General features: G+C 39.1%; 1 protein-coding gene across 1 annotated transcript in view; it reads left to right on the top strand.

The window, feature by feature from the left end:
* The window catches only part of LOC128114745 (E3 SUMO-protein ligase RanBP2-like), a 54,770-nt gene that overhangs the window by 2,025 nt on the left and 32,882 nt on the right, over positions 1 to 19,863 (top strand). Inside the window, 8 exon segments of the mRNA XM_052744956.1 lie at positions 4,317 to 4,384; positions 6,012 to 6,123; positions 7,326 to 7,478; positions 10,632 to 10,862; positions 11,202 to 11,347; positions 13,624 to 13,816; positions 16,382 to 16,469; positions 18,165 to 18,374. Of these exon segments, the coding sequence (XP_052600916.1) occupies positions 4,317 to 4,384; positions 6,012 to 6,123; positions 7,326 to 7,478; positions 10,632 to 10,862; positions 11,202 to 11,347; positions 13,624 to 13,816; positions 16,382 to 16,469; positions 18,165 to 18,374 (1,201 nt within the window).

The following is a 19,863-nucleotide window of genomic DNA, read 5'->3' as shown; positions in this document are numbered from 1 at the left end:
ATAACAGCTGCAAGAAAGTTTGTCATTTTAACTAGTTTCATTCATTGTTCCCTTTTGTGGCATTAACATTCACTGTGTGTTGTTTAACCAAAGCCCTTACTCCCAAACCTTTTGGATTTTTAAAAAAATTATGCCAAGCAAGTTCTGTACCCGGTAAGAAACAATGCCACAGGCCCTTCTTTGCTGTGCTCCTGGGGACCTGTATTTTATGAATTTGGTCATTATTGTTATTTCATGTTTGTGGGATATTGTATTTGCCCTTTTGTGTCTAGTTCATTTCACTTAGTCTCTTTTCAGGGTCATCCATGTTGTAACAGGTGTTAAAGAGTCTTACCCCTTTTTAATGGCTGAGTAGTAGTATGTATGTATCTTAGGTGTGCCACATTTTGTTTATTTATTTACTGTTGATTGACACTTAGGTTGTTTGTATCTTTTGCCCAATACATACAGTACAGCAGACAATGACGTCAAAATATTTTAGTCCTTGCGTACACCAAGAAATAATTATTAGGCTATATGTTAATTGGTGTTTTCTGAGGAAATCTCAAACTCTTTTCTATAGTGACTATATTCCTGCTGTCAGTTTATGGGGTTTCAGTTTCTATGTTTTTTGCTAATGCTTTAAACTTATTATCTTATTTCATTTCATTTTGTGGGCATGAGTGTGTGTGTGTGTTTAAGTGCACTTGTGGAAGTCAAAGGAAAGTTTGCTAGAGTTGGTTCTCTTCTACCATGTGGGGCCTAGGGATGGAATTTAAGTCTTTGGGCTTGATGGCAAGGTGCCTTTACCCACTGAAGCCATGTTGCCAGCTCTAATTGTCTTCAATCTTTAAACAGTTTTAAAGTTTATTTTTATGTGTTTCGGTGTTTTGCCTTTGTCTATGTATCGTGTGTGCCTGTGCCTGAGGAGGCCAGAAGGCATCAGATCCCCTGGCACTGGAGTTACAGATGGTTGTGAGCCGCCATGTGAATACTGGGAGTCAAACCTAGATCCTTTGAAAGTGTAGCCAGAGAGCTCTTAACCCCTGAGCCATCTCTCCAGCCCCAGTTATCTTCGATATTATGCTCATGTACAAATTTATATTAGCAACATATCTCCTCTACATGTCCTTCTAATGAACTTGCTAAAGCACTACCTGTCACACACACACATACACACACACACACACACACACACACACACACACACACACACATCGGTTGTATAGTGTTGTATGTTTTTTTTGTTTTGGTTTTTTGGTTTTTTGGTTTTTCGAGACAGGGTTTCTCTGTGTAGCTTTGCGCCTTTCCTGGATCTCGCTCTGTAGACCAGGCTGGCCTTGAACTCACAAAGATCTGCTTGCCTCTGCCTCCCGAGTGCCAGGATCAAAGGCGTGTGCCACCACCGCCCAGCTGTGTTGTATGTTTTTTGAATAACTAAAGATAATACTGAATTATAATTTAGTCTGACTTAGTTAAGAATTTAAGGGGCTATAGAGAAGGCTTAGAGGTTAAGGGCACTTATTGCTCTTGGAGAGGACCCAGGTTAAGTGCAGTTAACCAACCACATGGTGTCCTCATGATTTGAGTTCCAGGGGATACAACACCTTTTTCTTTTTTCTTTTCTTTTTTTTTTTGGTTTTTCGAGACAGGATTTCTCTGTATAGTTTTGCACCTTTCCTGGAACTCACTTGGTAGCCCAGGCTGGCCTCGAACTCACAGAGATCCACCTGCCTCTGCCTCCCAAGTGCTGGGATTAAAGGTGTGCTCCACCACTACCCAGCACAACACCCTTTTCTGACCTCCAGCATTATTCATGTATGTGGTGTACATAACCTATATGCAGAAGAAACACTCCTACATATAAAATGAATAAATAAATCATAAAAATAATTTGAAAGTAATATTTAGCTTGCTACTGTCTTGTGCTCAAATTTCAAATATCTTGTAAATCTTTGTAAAGTGGAGTAGCAGAAAGGTATTAAAATTAAGACTATTGCCGGGCGGTGGTGGCGCACGCCTTTAATCCCAGCACTCGGGAGGCAGAGGCAGGTGGATCTCTGTGAGTTCGAGGCCAGCTTGGGCTACCAAGTGAGTTCCAGGAAAGGCGCAAAGCTACACAGAGAAACCTTGTCTCGAAAAACCAAAAAAAAAAAAAAAAAAAAATCCTTAAGGATTAGTTCATATCATTTTCCTGCTACAAAACTGGTGATGATGAAAGTTTATTGAGAATGTATACTATTTAATGTTTGATTATGCCTCAAAAACCAAAAAAAAAAAAAGTGGTTTTAATACAAGAGGTGATCCCTTTCTGCATGCTAAATAAGCAGAGATTAAAGAAATGAAAAAAAAAAAACCACCTCAGTTCTTAGACATTCTAATACTGAATAGAATAAATGGTTTCAAACTTTATGGAGGAAAGTAGATAATATAAGGAGAATAATATATTTTTATAATTTTTTTTTTCGAGACAGGGTTTCTCTGTGTAGCTTTGCGCCTTTCCTGGAACTCACTCTGTAGCCCAGGTTGGCCTCGAACTCACAGAGATCTGCTTGGCTCTGCCTCCCGAGTGCTGGGATTAAAGGGGTGCGCCACCACTGCCCAGCCATTTTTATAATTTTTTAAACTGTTTTCGAAATTCACCCCAAGGAAACCATGACTGCAGATGTGTACTTCACTATGTATTGAGTACCTACCACCCTCTCTCGGTTCAGTGGTTGGAGTCTAGCAACGAGGATCGTACCTAAATGTCCCCTACACTTGAAGGGTAGAGAATCACGTACAGAGACAATAAGAACAGTTAGGACTTTGACCGCTGCTCTGAAGGACGGCAGCGGATACTGTGGTAGTTGCAGTGGCAGTGTCCTGCCTGAGTCAGAAGACCAGGGGAGACTCGCTGTGTGACATAGTGCTGTGTCCTAGGTGTTCTTTGACGCCTTCTGCTAGAATGATCTGATACTAGCATTCTAAGTATCAGAATTCATACTGGTTTAAGTTTGTTAGCTCAGACACCAGAAACTTCACTTTCGTTCCCATACCCACTTTTTGAAGGATAATTACCGAAAGAGCTTGTCAGTAGCAGAGTAAAGCTAATAGGTCTCACGAATGTCTGAGCCAGTTCTGGTAGTAACAGTCCAAAGAGAGCTAAATTATCCGTCACAGAAAGAGGAAGAACAAACACAGGAAGATCGCCTCCCCCTTCAAAACAAAAGTCTCCGGGAATATTGAGTGTCCAAAGCCACTGGCTACTTTTAGTTTATGTGTGTGAGTGTTTTGCTCACATGTGTGTGTGTACCACTCATGTGCTTGGTGCCCTTGGAAGTCAGAAGAGGGTGGATCCCCGGACCTGGAGTGACAGAGGTGGAGCGCTGCCATGTGGGTGCTGATCTTAGCCACTCAGCCATTGCTCCTAGACCATATATAGTGGGAAGCCGTATTCTGGACTTGACAGTTGATGGTAGTAAATATCTAGGGTATGAAATGGGTTTATTTGAAGAATTCAGATTTACTTCAAAGTCAGGTGTGGCACACACCTGTAATCCCAGCACTTGGGAGGCAGAGGCAAGTGGACTTTGAGGCTGTCCTGGTTCTACATATCATGTACCAGGCCAGCTGAGGCTAACCCTGTTTCCAAAAACAAAACAAAATATCAAATTTTATTTCAGCCTTTGAAATACTGGTCTTTAAAGAAAATAGTACATTGACCAGGAATGTCCAGAACCTTAATGGGCTTCCCAAGGAGGTTTCTTACACAGGATAGGAAAGGGGAGGTTTCTAGTGTATGTCCTTTCCCCAGAAAAGCTGGTTTCTATGTACTTATCTGTAAAGTAATGCCAGGAAAGCAGCACATAGTATGCTGGGTAACACATGGCTAAGGTATCCCCAGCTTCTGAGTAAACTTTTTTTTTTTCGTGTGTGTGTGTGTGTGTGTGTGTGTGTGTGTGTGTGTGTGTGTGTTGTAGTTCAGACTGTGTGTGTGTGTGTGAGAGAGAGATGTAGCTCAATGTGTGAGTGTGATATAGCTTAGGATGGCCTTGAACTCAGGATCCTCTTGCTTCTACTTCCTGAGTGCTTGGGACTGTATGTGTGAACTACATCACCTGCTTTGAATTGTAACTTCTGATGTCTGTTTTAAATATTCTTGAATTCATTTTTTATGAAATTGATAAAATTTGGAGCCATTCATTAACTCTTAGAATATATGTGCATGTTCAGGCAACATTTTTACTTTTATATGAAAAAATTAATATTAAACTTGTTAGGGCATTTTTTGTCCTTTGAAAAAGTTGTGCAGTATTTCAAAATGTGAACAGTAAAACCACTCAATTCCTTTTTAGAAGTCAATGAAAGGATTCTATTTTGCAAAGCTGTACTATGAAGCTAAAGAATATGATCTTGCTAAAAAGTAAGTACCATCTGGAAATAGGTTTTAATTTTTCATCCTTGTAATAGGAAGAACTGCTAAAGAATACATTTTTATTTAAGTGTGTCCTGGTATAAGGGATTCATCGCTCTGAGACACTTGTTAGATTGAACCTCTAATGAGTATTTCTTACCCATTTATATCTTCTGTTTATATCTAGTGCAGAATTACTTGTCTTAAAACACTTCCTAAAATTGCCTTGGGTAGAATGAAAGAGATCATTTCTGTATGTCGATTTCTTCCTGGTTAAATGTCTGGTGCTTCAGTTAGCTGGAGAGAAGCAAAAAGCACAGACTTAATGTGGCCAGGAAAGAGCCAGCCTAACAGCACAGTAGTTGCTGTCTTACCAACAAGACAGAAGACTGGCTGGTTCTAATTTCCTTACTCAGAGTAGCTTAGAGGAGGAAGTTAAAAGGGATACAGATTATCAAAAGCAGTGGTGGGAATAGGGGACTGCTAGGGAGAAAGGCTAGAACCCTGGTTTTCCTAGACAGTTCTTTAGAGAATCACATTTAGTCATTTGTCTCTGGATTTTATGTATGAGCAGGGCCTCTGGGTCTCTCCCGAGCAGCCTCTCCCCCAGAAGGAAAGCGCGCGTGCGCGGGCTGGGGGTGTCGGTCATATCTTCTGTTGGCTGCCCCACTGAGGCAGTTAACTGTTGTCCTTGTTAATTTGTTTTCTTCCTTACTTTTGGTCTTTGGTCTATTTCTCTCACATTGTTAACGCACCTAGACGATAACTTATTTTTTTTCATTACTTGATTTAATATTGCTTGACACAAGAAGTAGAAATTAGGGGCTGGTGAGATGTCTTAGTGGGTAAAGGAGCTTGCCACCAGCCTGATGACCTCAGCTGGACTCCTGAAACCCATATGGTAGAAGGAGAGAACCAACTACAAATTGTCCCCTGACTTCCATGTGTCCACCACAGTATCCACATTCCCTCCCAAGTGAAGGATGGAAAAAGAAGAGAATTAGTTCTGTTTGGTTAGTCAAGTCAATTTTTCTTCTGCTCAGATTTGGCTGACTATAGTACTTAGAGAGGATTTTCTTGTTTAAAAGGTAAATATACTCTTTTCGTTTGGGAAAATTTTAATGTTAAACATTCACACTTTAAAAATTTGCATTGCAGTTTGTAGATTATAATCATTTTGCTTATTTTTATGTGAAACTCTTTAGTGCTTTAACTAAATGATCAGGAAGAAAAAACAGTTTATGCATTCATTTCTTGTAGGTAGCAGAAGAAAAATCATTTGGCACATGTAGCACTTTCTAGTAATGAGGGGCCGGAGAGATGACTTTATTGGTTAAGAGTACTCAGCTGCTCCTGCAGAGGACAAGTAAATACATCTTGAGTAAAATTATAAAAAGAGTAAATATGTTGTTAGCTCTGTCTGATTGTTTGCTGCTTTGCAGTGACTATTTTGGGACTCCATGTTAAATAAACAATAGTAGCCAGTAATTGAACTACAATAGAATAATTGGATGGTTGCTTGGTTTAGGATGCACTCTTCTGTCAGTATTTCAGTAGTGTTGTAAGTTTAATGTTCTGAAGATTAATTTTGTATTTTAAAACATGTTTAATCTATTATTCTTGTATTTTAAAACAGATACATTTCTACATATATTAATGTGCAAGAGAGGGACCCTAAAGCCCACAGATTTTTGGGTCTTCTTTATGAAGTCGAAGACAACACAGACAAAGCTGTTGAATGTTACAAGGTAATTATAGGGTTAAAGTGCAGCCTGTATGAGGCTGGAGAGCTGGCTCAGCAGTGAGGAGCATGGGCTGCTCTTCCAGAGGACCCTTCATTCCCAGCACCCACATGGTGGTGTACAGCCATTTGTAATTCCATTTCCAAGGGATCTGATGTCCTCTTCTGGCCTCCCTGGACACCAGGCACACACATGGTACACAGACATACATGCAGGCTAAAAACCAGTACATATTTAAAAAAAATATATAACTTTTGCACAGCCTTACAGGTGATGCCCTTGGTATATAATAAATAATTCATATTAATTTTATCAGTGCAGTGAAAATAAGCATTAATACTATTAAGTGGCTTAGCTTGGAACACATTTAAAATTTTGAATATTTAAACCACATAAAATTTAAGTGTAGACTGGGTAGATGACCCAGCAGGTAAAGATGCCCGAGCCTGATCACCTGAGTTTGATTCCTGCAACCTACAAGATGGAAAGAGGGAGTGTCCTATGACTTTAAGTGGTGTGCCCTGGTAAAGGAGTACCTACAACCCTGGAAACAAAATAAATAAAAAACGTAACTAAGGAAAACCCGAAAATGGTCAGAGAGAATGATCTCATGCAGTTTTAGAAAATTTGCCTAAGTAATGCAAAATTTATTTGATTTACTGTCACAAAAATTTGTTTTTGTTTTGTCTTTTGAGGGCATTTTATATAGTACTGGGTGTTCTAGAACTTGCTGTGTAGACCAGGCTAGCCTCAGACTCACAGAGATCCTCCAGCCTCTGCCTCCTCAGTGCTGAGATGAAAGGTGTCTGAAACCACGTCCGCTCCATGAAGAATATTGATGCTTTAACAGCTTTCAAATAAGGTCGTTTAGGAATAGGGTTTTTAAAGCTGTGCAGGTTAAGAGTGCTTACTGCTCTTGTACTGAGCTCAGTTCCCAGCACCCACATGGAACAGCTTGCAACTACCTGTAATTCAAGTTTTAGGGGATCTGACACCTTCTTTGGCCCCCTTTGAGTATCTACATTCATGTACGTGCATACGTGCACACAACAGGTACACATACATATCATTAAATTTTTTTTAAATCTTTGAAAATAGGAAAATACTATTTCATATATATAGTAATTTTTTTTTAGATGATTGTATGTACTTCTACCTCTGTACAATTTATAATTTCTGTTTTTGGTATTTTTTTTTTCTGACATCAGCGTTCAGTGGAATTAAACCCAACACAAAAAGATCTTGTGTTAAAGATTGCAGAATTGCTTTGTAAAAATGACGTGACTGATGGAAGAGCAAAATACTGGGTTGAAAGAGCAGCCAAACTTTTCCCAGGAAGTCCTGCTGTTTATAAGCTAAAGGTAAAGTCACAACCCAAGCAACATACAAAAGGAGAAAACTAAGATACAACCATTTTTAGTACTTTGAAGTACTAAAATGAAGTACTTAAATATTTCTCAATAGTAAACTTAACAGAGGGGCACATTCATGCTTTCTTTAATAATCTTTAAATAATTCCTTTAAAACCTTTCTGAGTGTTGTCTTACTAGGCAGCATAATACTTTACAAATGATCTCAGTTACTCTCCTGGAATAATATTTTAGTGATTTTTTACAGTTTCATAGTTTTGTACAGTGTAGTTGGTATGGTAGAGTGTATCATTTTGTTTTTTGTTTTTTTTTTTGTTTTTTTTTTGTTTTTCGAGACAGGGTTTCTCTGTGTAGCTTTGCGCCTTTCCTGGAACTCGCTTTGGAGACCAGGCTGGCCTCGAACTCACAGAGATCCACCTGGCTCTGCCTCCCGAGTGCTGGGATTAAAGGCGTGCGCCACCACCGCCCGGCGAGTGTATCATTTTGTGATTAATGGAGATAAAGATTTGTGTGTGTACATGTGTGTAGCTAAGGTAAATGAAATTCTGGCATAAAATTTTGCTTTGTTACATAATTATGTACAGATTGAAAGCTTAAAATGACTAGAAAGAAATGTGTTCTAGCTTGTCATGGCAGTGCATGTCTTTGGTCCCAGCACTTGGGAAGCAGAGGAGTGTGTGTAGATCTTTGTGATTCCAAGCCTAGCCTGGTATAACATAGCAAGTTTCAAGCCAGCCAAGGCTATGTAATGTGACCTTGTCTCAAAACTACAGAAAGAAATGTGTTCTAAAAACTGGAAATGTGAGGTTTTCAACAGAAAATAAAAAAGACAATTTATTCAGAATAATTAGTAAAAATGTTAGAAAATTCATGTTTCTATTTTGTTTGTGTGGTTTGTTTGAGGGAAGTCCAGGCTGGCCTCTAGTTCTGGGATTATAAGGGGGCATTACTATACCCAGCTTTGACTGTTACATTTTTTTTTTTTTTGGACAGTCCTGCTTATGTATCCTAGACTGGCTCCAAACTCATGGCCCTCCTGTCTTAGCCTCCAGAGTACTAGGATTAAAGGTGTGCCCCTTGTTATTCTTTACTTAGTAAAATACAGCTCACTAAGCAACTCTTGTAGAAAATAATTTCATATATAGAGATATATGCATATATTATACAAGATTAAATGAACTATAAATGTATATATATATATATTTTAGCTGGTTCCTTTTAATACTAGTATATATGCTTTTTTGTTTTCTACCCCACCTCCACCCCCTGGAGACAGGATTTCTCTGTATAGCTCTGGTTGTCCTGGAACTCACATTGTAGACCAGGCTGGCCTCAGACTCAAGAGATCCACCTACCTCTGCCTCCTGAGTGCTGCAATTAAAAGTGTGTGCCACTACGCTGCTACATTTTTCTTTAGAAGTTTTAATACTTTTTCACTTAATTTGAAAGAGATACCATAATGTTCTGTTAAAAAAAATATATATATACACATATATATATATATATATATATTTTTTTTTTTTTTTGGTTTTTTCGAGACAGGGTTTCTCTGTGTAGCTTTGCGCCTTTCCTGGAACTCACTTGGTAGCCCAGGCTGGCCTCGAATTCACAGAGATCCGCCTGGCTCTGCCTCCCGAGTGCTGGGATTAAAGGCGTGCACCACCACCGCCCGGCTCTAAAATATAATTTTTTTAAAATTTAGTATTTCATATATAATCAAAGGCTAGGGCTGCTTTTTGCAGATAAAAGAAACTAGTCCTGAGTGTTTAGAAATGACCCAGAAGGAGAGAGATTGATGGAGGAGGTTCGGACATACATAGATTGCTACTGGAGGCTTTGGTGTTTGGAAGGCAAAGGTGGAAGATGAGTATGTAGGTAAAGTCAACTAGAGTTCATATGTCAGGAGAGCTTCAGCTTCCTCAGTGAAGGGTGAGTCAGGGTCATAGGTTGAAAATCAGAGGTGAAGGAAGATGGGGTCTTTCTAGGGAATAGAGAATATGCATTTATTAGAAGTAAAATAGTACTTTATTCCAGGTAATACTAGTTTGAGGTGTGAGATCATGAAAGTCACATCAGCCTGAATTTGACATTTCCTAAATTCCAGTATGCCCTACCTCCAGTTTCAAATGTTTATGTGTCAGCACTGAGAAAATGGTAGAGAGATCCTTATAGGAAAGATAGAGGGAATTAGGTGGAGGGATTTTTGCAAACAAGCAGTAATCGAGAATATTAAGAATCACTGCATTTTAGCTTTATGGAAAAGAAAGTAAATTCATGTGTTATGGATAATTAAATCTTGGCAATATAAATGTGCCGAAAGAGCTTTTCATAGATGTGGCACTGAGGGTATTTGAGCCTGCAGTGGAATGGAAGAACACACGGCCAGAGTGGAGTGATCAGATAACAGACTTTGAAGACTTGTATCAATGACAGTGTCTTGATTTTGGAAGTGAAGCATTTATCACCACGTATGAGATGATTAGAGAACTGAGTAACTGAGCTACTACCTGTTTAGTGTTATGTTCCATTTGCTAATTACAATGATAGTTGTTGTTAGGGATGAAAAAGTTACTCCCCCCAGAATTACAAAAAGTGTGGGAGAACATGTGATTGGGGAGTGAAGAAACAGTCAATCCCAGCTAGGACAGGAAGCTGTTATGAGGAGCTGGTGAGGGCTCTTATGACATGATAACACTCTGTTCATTTAATATCAAGAGGGGAAACTGTGTTGAGAAGATTATGAGGATAGCAGGACAGTGTGAGATGTTGGGTTTTAGTGATTGAGTCACATTCTGTGAGATACAGAACATGCAGGTGAGGATCCTGGTGGTAAGGATTGATTGGGTAGGCCTGGGCTTTTGGTTGTGACAGGTATAAAGGGATGTGAAGCAATAATAAATAGTCTTACTAGTCTCTGAGGTGAATATGGACAATCACAGCCTCTGTAGTAGTTGAGTGCACCTTTGCACATAAAGTTGTTAACATCTGGAAATAACTGTGAAGGAGTTAATACTATGTATGGGATGATACTTATGTATTGTACCTTTCTAGAGCTGATCATAGTAGAAGGTTATGCATGGACCAATGGCTTATGTAAAATTGTATAGCTATTACCTAGCATTTAATGACTTTTCTCCCAAATAGGAACAGCTTTTAGATTGTAAAGGTGAAGATGGATGGAATAAACTTTTTGACTTGATTCAGTCAGAGCTTTATGCAAGACCTGATGATGTTCATGTGAATATCCGACTAGTAGAGCTTTATCGTTCAAATAAAAGATTGAAGGATGCTGTGGCCCACTGCCATGAGGCAGAGAGGAAAACAGCTTTACGTTCAAGTTTAGAATGGAATTCATGTGTTGTACAGACTCTTAAGGTAGGTGAAAGCTATTTCTCTACATTTCTACATGGATGGTTGCTATACATTTCTTCATTTTTAAATGTTTTCGAACATTTAAATTTCTTCCATTGATAGAGCACAACTATAAAGTGAAATTTTTGCCAAGCTCAGTTTAAATGGATAGATTGGGAAAATAAATTTGGTGTGTGTCTCTCTCTGTGTGTATTTGGTGTTTTTATTTATAAGGCTAGTGTAAAAATTGTCATTTCTACACAGTTGTAATAAGAATGGGCCAAGGAATTTGTAGGCATGCAGTGGTCAGGTTCTCAGAATCTGTTAAAGTTTTCTAACTTACTGGGTTTTTCTAAACAATAGGAGTATTTGGAGTCTCTGCAGTGTTTGGAGGCTGACAAAAGTACTTGGAGAGCAACCACTAAAGACTTACTCCTAGCCTATGCCAACCTTATGCTTCTTACACTTTCCACCAGAGATGTGCAGGAAAGTAGAGAGCTACTGGAAAGGTATGTTGATGTTGAGAGAGTGTGAGTGTGCCCAGGAACACACATAGCCAAATGACAGATTTTCTTTTTTGCAATAATTGGTCTAGGTTTCTTTACATCATTAGCATTCCTCTAATTTACCTATGTTGATAAAATAAAGCACTTGGAAGAATATTACTTTTATGGGAGTGTTACATAATTATATGCAACTTATTTTTAGAGAATTGGATGTTTTATTTTTGGAATTTTAAAATTACATTGTCTTATGTATGTGGTGTCGCATACCATAGTGCATGTCAGAGGATAACTTAGTTCTGTCCTTCCATTTTTATGGGTCCTGGGGAATGAGCTCATCAGACTTTGCTATAAATGCCTTTACCTTCTGACTTATATTGCCCTCCCCAGAAAATTCTTACAGTACCTCTCTTAAAATTAGCCTTCCAGCTTAATATTTTGTTTTGATATGCTTAATAGTACAACATCAAAATGAGTGTTGTTGTGTATCACATTTTATTTATTTATTTTATTATTATTTTTTTTGAGACAGGGTTTCTCTGTAGTTTTGGTGCCTGTCCTGGATCTCACTCTGTAGACCAGGCTGGCCTCGAACTCACAGAAATCTACTTGGCTTCCCCCCCCCCCCCCCCCCCCCCCCCCCCCCCCCCCCCCCGAGTGCTGGGATTAAAGGAGTGCGCCACCACCACTCGGCCACATTTTATTTTTAATGTGATAATTTTGAGTAAAAACCATGTAACAAAGTTCTTTGTTGTTCAGTGGCCAGGTTCAGACTTGCTAGTATAAGCATTTAGTATCACTACTACTTCAGAAAACATTATTTTCGCTTAGGGACAAAGTAATTCAAATATAATGAATAAACTTTCTCTCTCTCTCTCTCTCTCTCTCTCTCTCTCTCTCTCTCTCTCTCTCGTTTTTTTGAGACAGAGTTTCTCTGAGTAACAGTCCTGGCTGTCCTGGAACTCACAGAGATCTGCCTGCCTCTGCCTCCTGAGTGCTGGGATTAAAGGTGTGTCCCAGCACTGCCTGAGACTTTTTTTTTAAGACCAAATTTCAATTTCATATTATAAAAACATCACTTAGATTTGTATAGGGACAGGGGCTAATAGGAGTTTATGGGCCAAATATGGACCACTTCTTGAGGATTGGCTAGGTGGTGGTGGGCTTATGCCTTTAGTCCCAGTACTTGGGAGGCAGAGGCAGGCAGAAGTTGAGGCTAGCCTATACTACAGATCGAGTTCCAGGATGACCAGGGCTACACAGAAAAACCCTTGTCTTGAAAAGCAAAAAAAAAAAAAAAAAAGAAAAAGAAAAAAGGATTGTTGGGTCTTTGTGGATTGGGAGGCAGAAGCAGGAGGATGTCTGAGTTTGAGGCCAGCCTCGTCTACAGTTCAGCCAGAGCTACACAGAGAAACCCTGTCTTGAAAAGGAGCCCCCCCCCCCCCAAAAAAAAAAACAACTTAACAAAAACAAAAACTGAAAGGGTTGTTGAAAAATAATTAATGAAAGCAGATAAGCTCATAACAATAACATTGTTTATGAAAAATAAGAGTTTCTTAAGCAACAGAGCTTGAGAAAATGAGGTATTGTTTTACATTTTTGTAATCTAACATGCCTTAATTGAATACAACTAGATTCTCAACTATGTCATTCTGTATGTTGTTTCGTATGTTGAAGTCTCTGAAAAAATTCATTTATACATATGTGAGAAAATGAGTATAAAGGGCAAAGCGTTTCTTGTTTCTTAATATTACTACAAAAATAGGTTTAAGCTTAGGGATACTCCTAAGAGGTCTTGAGAATCCATAGAAATCCTCAGACCATATTTGCCAGGAAATCTGTTGCTCTGATTCTTTGATAAGCTGCTTTAGAGTAATCCTTACACAGTGGTAGGCTTCTAGAGATTAATCATTAAATTTCAAAATGTTAATTAAAATATAAAATGAAAATAATTTCTGAACTGGGTCTTGTCCTCATTTACTGTTAAATATTCATATTTTATCAATGTTCATTTGAATTGTGTCTTTTTTGTGATTAATAGCTATTTTGGAGTAGGATATCATTTAAGATTGAAGTATTGTAACTGCTGGATGAAAATTCCCACTAGTGTTTGATCTGTGATTAACCTCTAGGGTGCTTCATCTATGACGGGTAATAGGAGTGTGAATGTGGAAGGTGAAGTTTAAAATAAGCCTTAGTAATTTGTTTCGAATTCAGTTATAAAACTGATTAGTCACAGTGTAGTAAGTGTAGAGTACCTGTTTATGCTTTTAATCTTACAGTTTTGATAGTGCTCTTCTGTCTGTGAAATCTTCTGTTGGTGGAAATGATGAGCTGTCAGCTACTTTCCTAGAAACTAAAGGCCATTTCTACATGCATGTTGGCTCTCTGCTTCTGAAGATGGCTCAGCACAGCGACATCCAATGGCGAGCTCTCTCTGAGCTGGCTGCACTGTGCTATCTCATAGCGTTTCAGGTAAGCCTTTCCAGTTTTCAGGGCAGCTGTCATTTCAGAAAGACTTTCTTGTGTTTCTCATAGAGGTATGATGCCACAGTTGATAATAGAAGTATGTGAGTAAACATTGTATTAAAATTAAGATAAAAGTCAGTCTGATGAATAACTATAACAAGGTGAACAGACTGTTTAGGCTGGCGATGCCGGGCTGTTGGGTGTTGATGCAGTCTTGTGGACAGTCTATATTGGGCTTACTTATTTGGAGACCATTTTGAGGAGTTTGATCTATAAGCTTGGCCATATCCAGGAACAAAATATTAAAGATGAAGTTTTATTTATATTACTCTATTATTAATGATTTATTTTATTTTTTACTTTTTATTTATTTTTTTTTTTTGGTTTTTCGAGACAGGGTTTCTCTGTGTAGCTTTGCGCCTTTCCTGGAACTCACTTGGTAGCCCAGGCTGGCCTCGAACTCACAGAGATCCGCCTGGCTCTGCCTCCCGAGTGCTGGGATTAAAGGCGTGCGCCACCACCACCCGGCTTAATGATTTATTTTTATTTCATGTGCACTGGTGTTTTGCTTACATGTATGTCTGTATGAGTGTGTCGAATCCCTTGGAACTAGAGTTACAGACAGTTGAGAGCGGCCATGTGGATGCTGGAAATTGAATCCAGATCCTCAAGAAGAACAGCCAGTGCTCTGAACCACTGAATCATCTCTCCAGCCCCTAAAGATGAAATTTTAAATGTGGGTCAAGGTTGATTCAAAAAGTTACCATGGGCCAGATATCCTCCCTCCCCCCTCTTCCCACTTTCTCTTCTTCCCTCCTTCCCTTCCTCTCTTTTTCCACCTCCCTCTTCCCCCATATATCCCCCCCCTTGCTCCTGTCTTCACTTTTTCTCCTCTTCCCCCCTCCATCTCTCTGTTTTGACAGAGTCTTTTTTTCTTTTATTGAAAATATTTTTCATACAATATATTCTGATTACAGTTCCCCTCTCCCTACTCTTCCCAGTCCCTCCCTATCTTCCTTCCCTTCTTGATCCACACACTTTCTGTCTTTGTTAGAAAGCAAACAGGCATCTAAGGAGTAATAGTAAGATAAAACAAAAACATTGGAATATGATAAAACCGAGTGAAAAAGAGCCAAAGAAAAAGCATAAAAAACATGTATAAATGTGGAGACACACATTTGCACACTTAGGAATCCCCAGGTGGAAGCCATTTTATATAAGATAGAAAAAGAAACAAAAAACTGCTCTGACTTAATATTACAAGACAAAGATCCTCCAGAGATGCTCTGGGGTTTCTTTTGTGCCTACTGCTGGGCATGGGGCCTACCCTTAACAGCGGTTTGTTTTGCTGAGTGGTGGGTAGCCCTTAATCCCAGCACTCAGGAGGTAGATCTGAGTTTGAGGACAGCCAGGCCTACACAGAGAAACCCTGTCTTAGAAAGGGGGAAAAAGTGATTTGTTTCTCCAGTGAGATTCCCTTGGAGGAAACTAATTTTTCATTTGAAATAAGTGTCAGTCAATTGAAGATAGCTTCTGGCTCAGGAACGGGATGTTTGCCTACTCTCAGATCTAGGGTCCTATGTGGTGCAGACCCATGCAGGCCCTGTGCATGTGTCACAGTCTCTGAGTTCATGTGTGCACCAACCCTGTTGTGTCTAGAAGGCCTTAATTCCTTGGATTCCTTCATCACATCTGGCTCTTTTATTCTTTTTGACTCCTTCCACAGAGTTCCCTGAGTCCTGAGGGAAGAGATTTGATGGAGACATCTCTTTTGATCCTAGGTCTTTGACTCACTGTATATTGTCTGGCTGTGGGTCTCTGTGTTTGTTCTATCTGCTGTAGGAGACGGCTTCTCTGTTAGTAGAGCCATGCAAGGACGGATCTATGAGTATAGCAAAATGTTGTTAGGAGTCATTTTATTGTACTATGTCTTTAGCAGAACAGTAGGATTTGTTTTTTTCCTAGGTCATTGGCCTATTTAATCTCAGGTTTTTGGCTACCCAAGCAGCATTGGACATGGGTCCAACTCATGGAGTGGGCCTTAAATCAAATCAGGTGTTGGCTGGTCACTCCCACCAGCTTTGAGCCACTGCTGCACCAGTGCATCCTGCAGGCAGGCAGGTCACCATTGTAGATGGAAGGGTTTGCGGCTGCCTTGGTGTTTACTGTTCTCCTTAGGTAGTGTGAAGAGTATCTTCCAGTACCATGAATATCAGTCCATAGGGTGAAGGCTCTAGTTAGGCACCAGCTTGGTGTCTCCATGTTCAATGGGTTGTAGGTATTTGACAAGATCTTTTATATCCCTGATGTGCTTGGAAGTCCATGTGTAGCCCAGGCAGGCCTTGAACTCACAGCAGGTTCTTCTGCTGTATCTACTGTACACTAATAAAAATAATCTTTGTACTGTTTTTTTTAAAAATAGATTACATAAATCTCTTGCTTGTTAGCTGTTTTCCAATTAAATTTAATCATTAACTGGCCAATATTTAAAAATAGTATGGAAAGAAACATCTGACTGTTAGAAATATGACTGTCAATTGAATTATATTATTTTTATTTTAAAATTGTCAGATTCCAAGACCAAAGGTTAAATTAATAAAAGGAGAAGCTGGACAAAATCTATTGGAAATGATGGCCCATGATCGACTTAGCCAATCAGGTAACAATAATATTTTAACTGATTATATCCTAAAATGGCCCAAACTTAAAAACATGTGTTATGTGTGTTTTATTCGTGTGTGTATGAGTTGTGTGTGTACTCACTCATAGTGCACCCATACTGTAATCACACGGGAGTTGATTCTTCTATCATGTGGGCTCTGGGGATTGAATTTAGGTTCTCAGGCTTGGTGGCAAGTGCACTTAACTGAACAGCTGAGCCATCTTGCCATTCTAAGATCTGAACTTTTACTAGGCTTCTTAGGTTAAAGCTTTCCTAGTATCCAGAGGTAATCTTTCATAATTACTTGTTATTTTTGCCATATTAGATAAAGGTAGTAGGCATGGCAGGGATTAGGAAAAAAAAAATTATATGGGGGAGGGGGTGAGGACTGAACCTGGTACTTGATGGGCAAGCACTCTACCACTGAGTTAAACCCAATCGCCATTGCATTCTTTAAATAAGAACCTACTTAACTTAGCTTCCCAGTGGAGATAACCTCTCTCTCTAGGTGCTAGAGCATTCATCTTGAGTGTGTAAACACAATAACCATTTAACACCACTGCTTATAAACAACTGCTGTATAGGGATGGAGTCTTTAATTGCCTAAATGGAATTACTTAAGATGTGGTTTTTTTTGTGAATATGTATTTCCCAAAGTATGTTTTTAAAGGTTCATCATTCATGGTGTAGTATATAATAGTACTTAATGCAAGCAGTGGCATGAAGCAAATCCTTTTTTTATTTAAATTTATTTATTTTATGTGTATGAGTGCTTTATTTTCATGTTTGCCTGCGTGTCAGAAGAAGGCATCAGATCCCATTATAGATGGTTGTGAGCCACCCTGTGGTTGCTGGGAATTGAACTGAGGACCCATGGAAGAGCGGCCAGTGCGCGCGCGCTCTCTCTCTCTCTCTCTCTCTCTCTCTCTCTCTCTCTCTCTCTCTCTCTCTCACTCTCTCTCTCTCTCTCTCTCTCTCTCTCTCTCTCCTCTCTCTCCTCTCTCTCCTCTCTCTCCTCTCTCTCCTCTCTCTCCTCTCTCTCTCAGACAGGGTTTTTCTGTGTAGAGCCTGTCCTGGAACTTGATCTGTAGACCAGGCTGGCCTTGAACTCTCAGAGATCTGCCTGACTCTGCCTCCCCAGTGCTGGGATTAAAGGCGTGTGCCACCACTGTTGGGCCTGGCAGCTAGTGCTCTTAACCACTGAGACATCTATCTCTCCAGCCCTTGAAACAAATCATTACTCCAAACTTATGGAATAAATAATTTCTATCAGTCGAGCCTGGAAATAGGTACTTCCTTAAAATTGCTTAAAAACAGCGAGAATCTGAGAAGCCAGTTTTATCCATCATTGAGTCAGATCAGAGTATTAGGGCATGGTCTTGCTGTTCTCTGAGGGGCACTTAAATCCTATACTTCTCTAAAACACTAATTCCTTCAGCATTTTTTATGCATTTTGTCTCCTCCCTTTTGTTTTACTTTATGTAGACACAGATACTGTGAAACCTGAGTTTTGTTTGTTTTCTATATAAAATACCATTTTTGTTGACCATCTGTGATTCAGGGGCTAGAAAACGAGTTTTGAGATAACTGTGTTGTTTCCTTCTTGGGTGTTTCAATGCAATGATTAAGAGACAATGGGGTAAATAAAGTTGGTGTTTCATCATAAGATGATGGAAATATTTTGTTTTTCAGGGCACATGTTGCTAAATTTAAGTCGTGGCAAGCAAGACTTTTTAAAGGAGGTTGTGGAATCTTTTGCTAATAAAAGTGGCCAGTCTGCTCTCTGTGATGCTCTGTTTTCTAGTCCGTCATCCAAGGATAGATCTTTCCTTGGTAATGATGATATTGGAAACCTTGATGGACAAGTACCAGACCCTGAAGACTTGGCTAGATATGATACTGGTAAGTTGTCTTTTCCAAAGGAAATATTCTTCATTGTAATTCATTTATACCAGGAAGGCACAGTCTTAATACTTTATTGAATTCTTCCCAGGTTTGTTTTGTCAGGAGATGGAAGTTAAAGAGTATGAGTGTAGATGACACATATCTTTTCTTTGAAATTGTTATTTATATTATATATGTCTTGCTTCTTTTGTGAATTTTCTATCCTATAGTATGTTATGTATTTATCGTTACATATGTATGTATTTTTGTTTGGTACTTTGTATTATTCAGCTTCCAATTTGTTTACAGTTTTGATTTTTTTTTTTTTGTACTATTAATACAATGATGCTGAGACCTTTTTATTTAAACAGGATCTTTTTGTTTTGTGACACAGTCTCACTATGTAGTCTTGCTTGGCCTGGCCTGGCCTAGAATTAGCTATGTAGACAAGATGGCCTTGAACTCATAGAGATTCATCTGCCTCTGCCTCTTAAGTGCTGAGATTAAAGGTGTTCTCCACCACGCCGGCCTCATTTCACCACGTTTTAGTGAAAGTGGTATGTATGTAAGGTTCTGTTCCTGCATCTTCCCGATTGTTTTCTTCCTTGTATTTGCCCTTGTCTTCCTACTTGGTGAGATTTGACTTAATGTTGTAGGATTTTTTGTGATCATTGTCCAGCTTTAGCCCAGTGACAGCCACCTTGCTGGAGTGAATGCCCATATGAACAGTTGTACCATTAGCCGTTTGTCGCTGTACCCAGTCACTGTAGATGACCTATTCCTGCTGATCTTTTTAGTGTCCTTGTACAACCTGAAGTACTTTATCTTTACAGATATGCAGTGACGATCCCAAAAGGGAAGAGTGTGAGAGAACTTCATTAATAGATAGTATATATTTTAAAATTAATTCCTAACTGAAATTACTGAGTCAGAGAAGTACTTACTAGCTTTGTCTCTTGCAGATTGCCAAAATGCTAGCATTTCTAGAAAACTTGTATTTTCTTTACTTCCAGAAGCCCATATGCTTTTCAGTATTAAATTTCTTATAGAAGAAAAAAATGCTTTTTGCAATGCTCATGAGTTAATATAATGGTATTCCATTGTTACTTAATGACTCCTTATTGGAAGGAGAATCTTATCAAAATTTTTATAAAGAAGACATTATTGTTCTGTCAGATTTGTTTTATTGTTTCTTAAAACGATTAATTGATTGATGAGTCTTATTTTTTCAGATGGCCTGGAAAGAACTTTCTCATTTACACATTTTCTTATTAGAATTTATAAAGTGTATCTGGGCATGGTGGCACATTCCTTTAATCCCAGCACTCAGGAGGCAGAGGCAGGTAGATCTCTTGAGTTCAAGGCCACAGAGCAAGTTCCAGGACAGCTGGGGCTAAATCCAAACAAGCTGGACAGTGGTGGCATACACCTTTAGGATCTCTGTGAATTCAAGGCCAGCCTGGTCTACAAAGTGAGTTCCAGGACTGTTACCTTGTCTTGTGGGGTT

The sequence above is a fragment of the Peromyscus californicus genome, unplaced genomic scaffold (genome assembly GCF_007827085.1).
Source record: "Peromyscus californicus insignis strain IS unplaced genomic scaffold, ASM782708v3 Scaffold_19__1_contigs__length_69161282, whole genome shotgun sequence".
Classification (NCBI taxonomy): domain Eukaryota; kingdom Metazoa; phylum Chordata; class Mammalia; order Rodentia; family Cricetidae; genus Peromyscus; species Peromyscus californicus.
The sequence above is the reverse complement of the archived record's forward strand: the minus strand, read 5'-3'. Positions and strand labels throughout refer to the sequence as shown.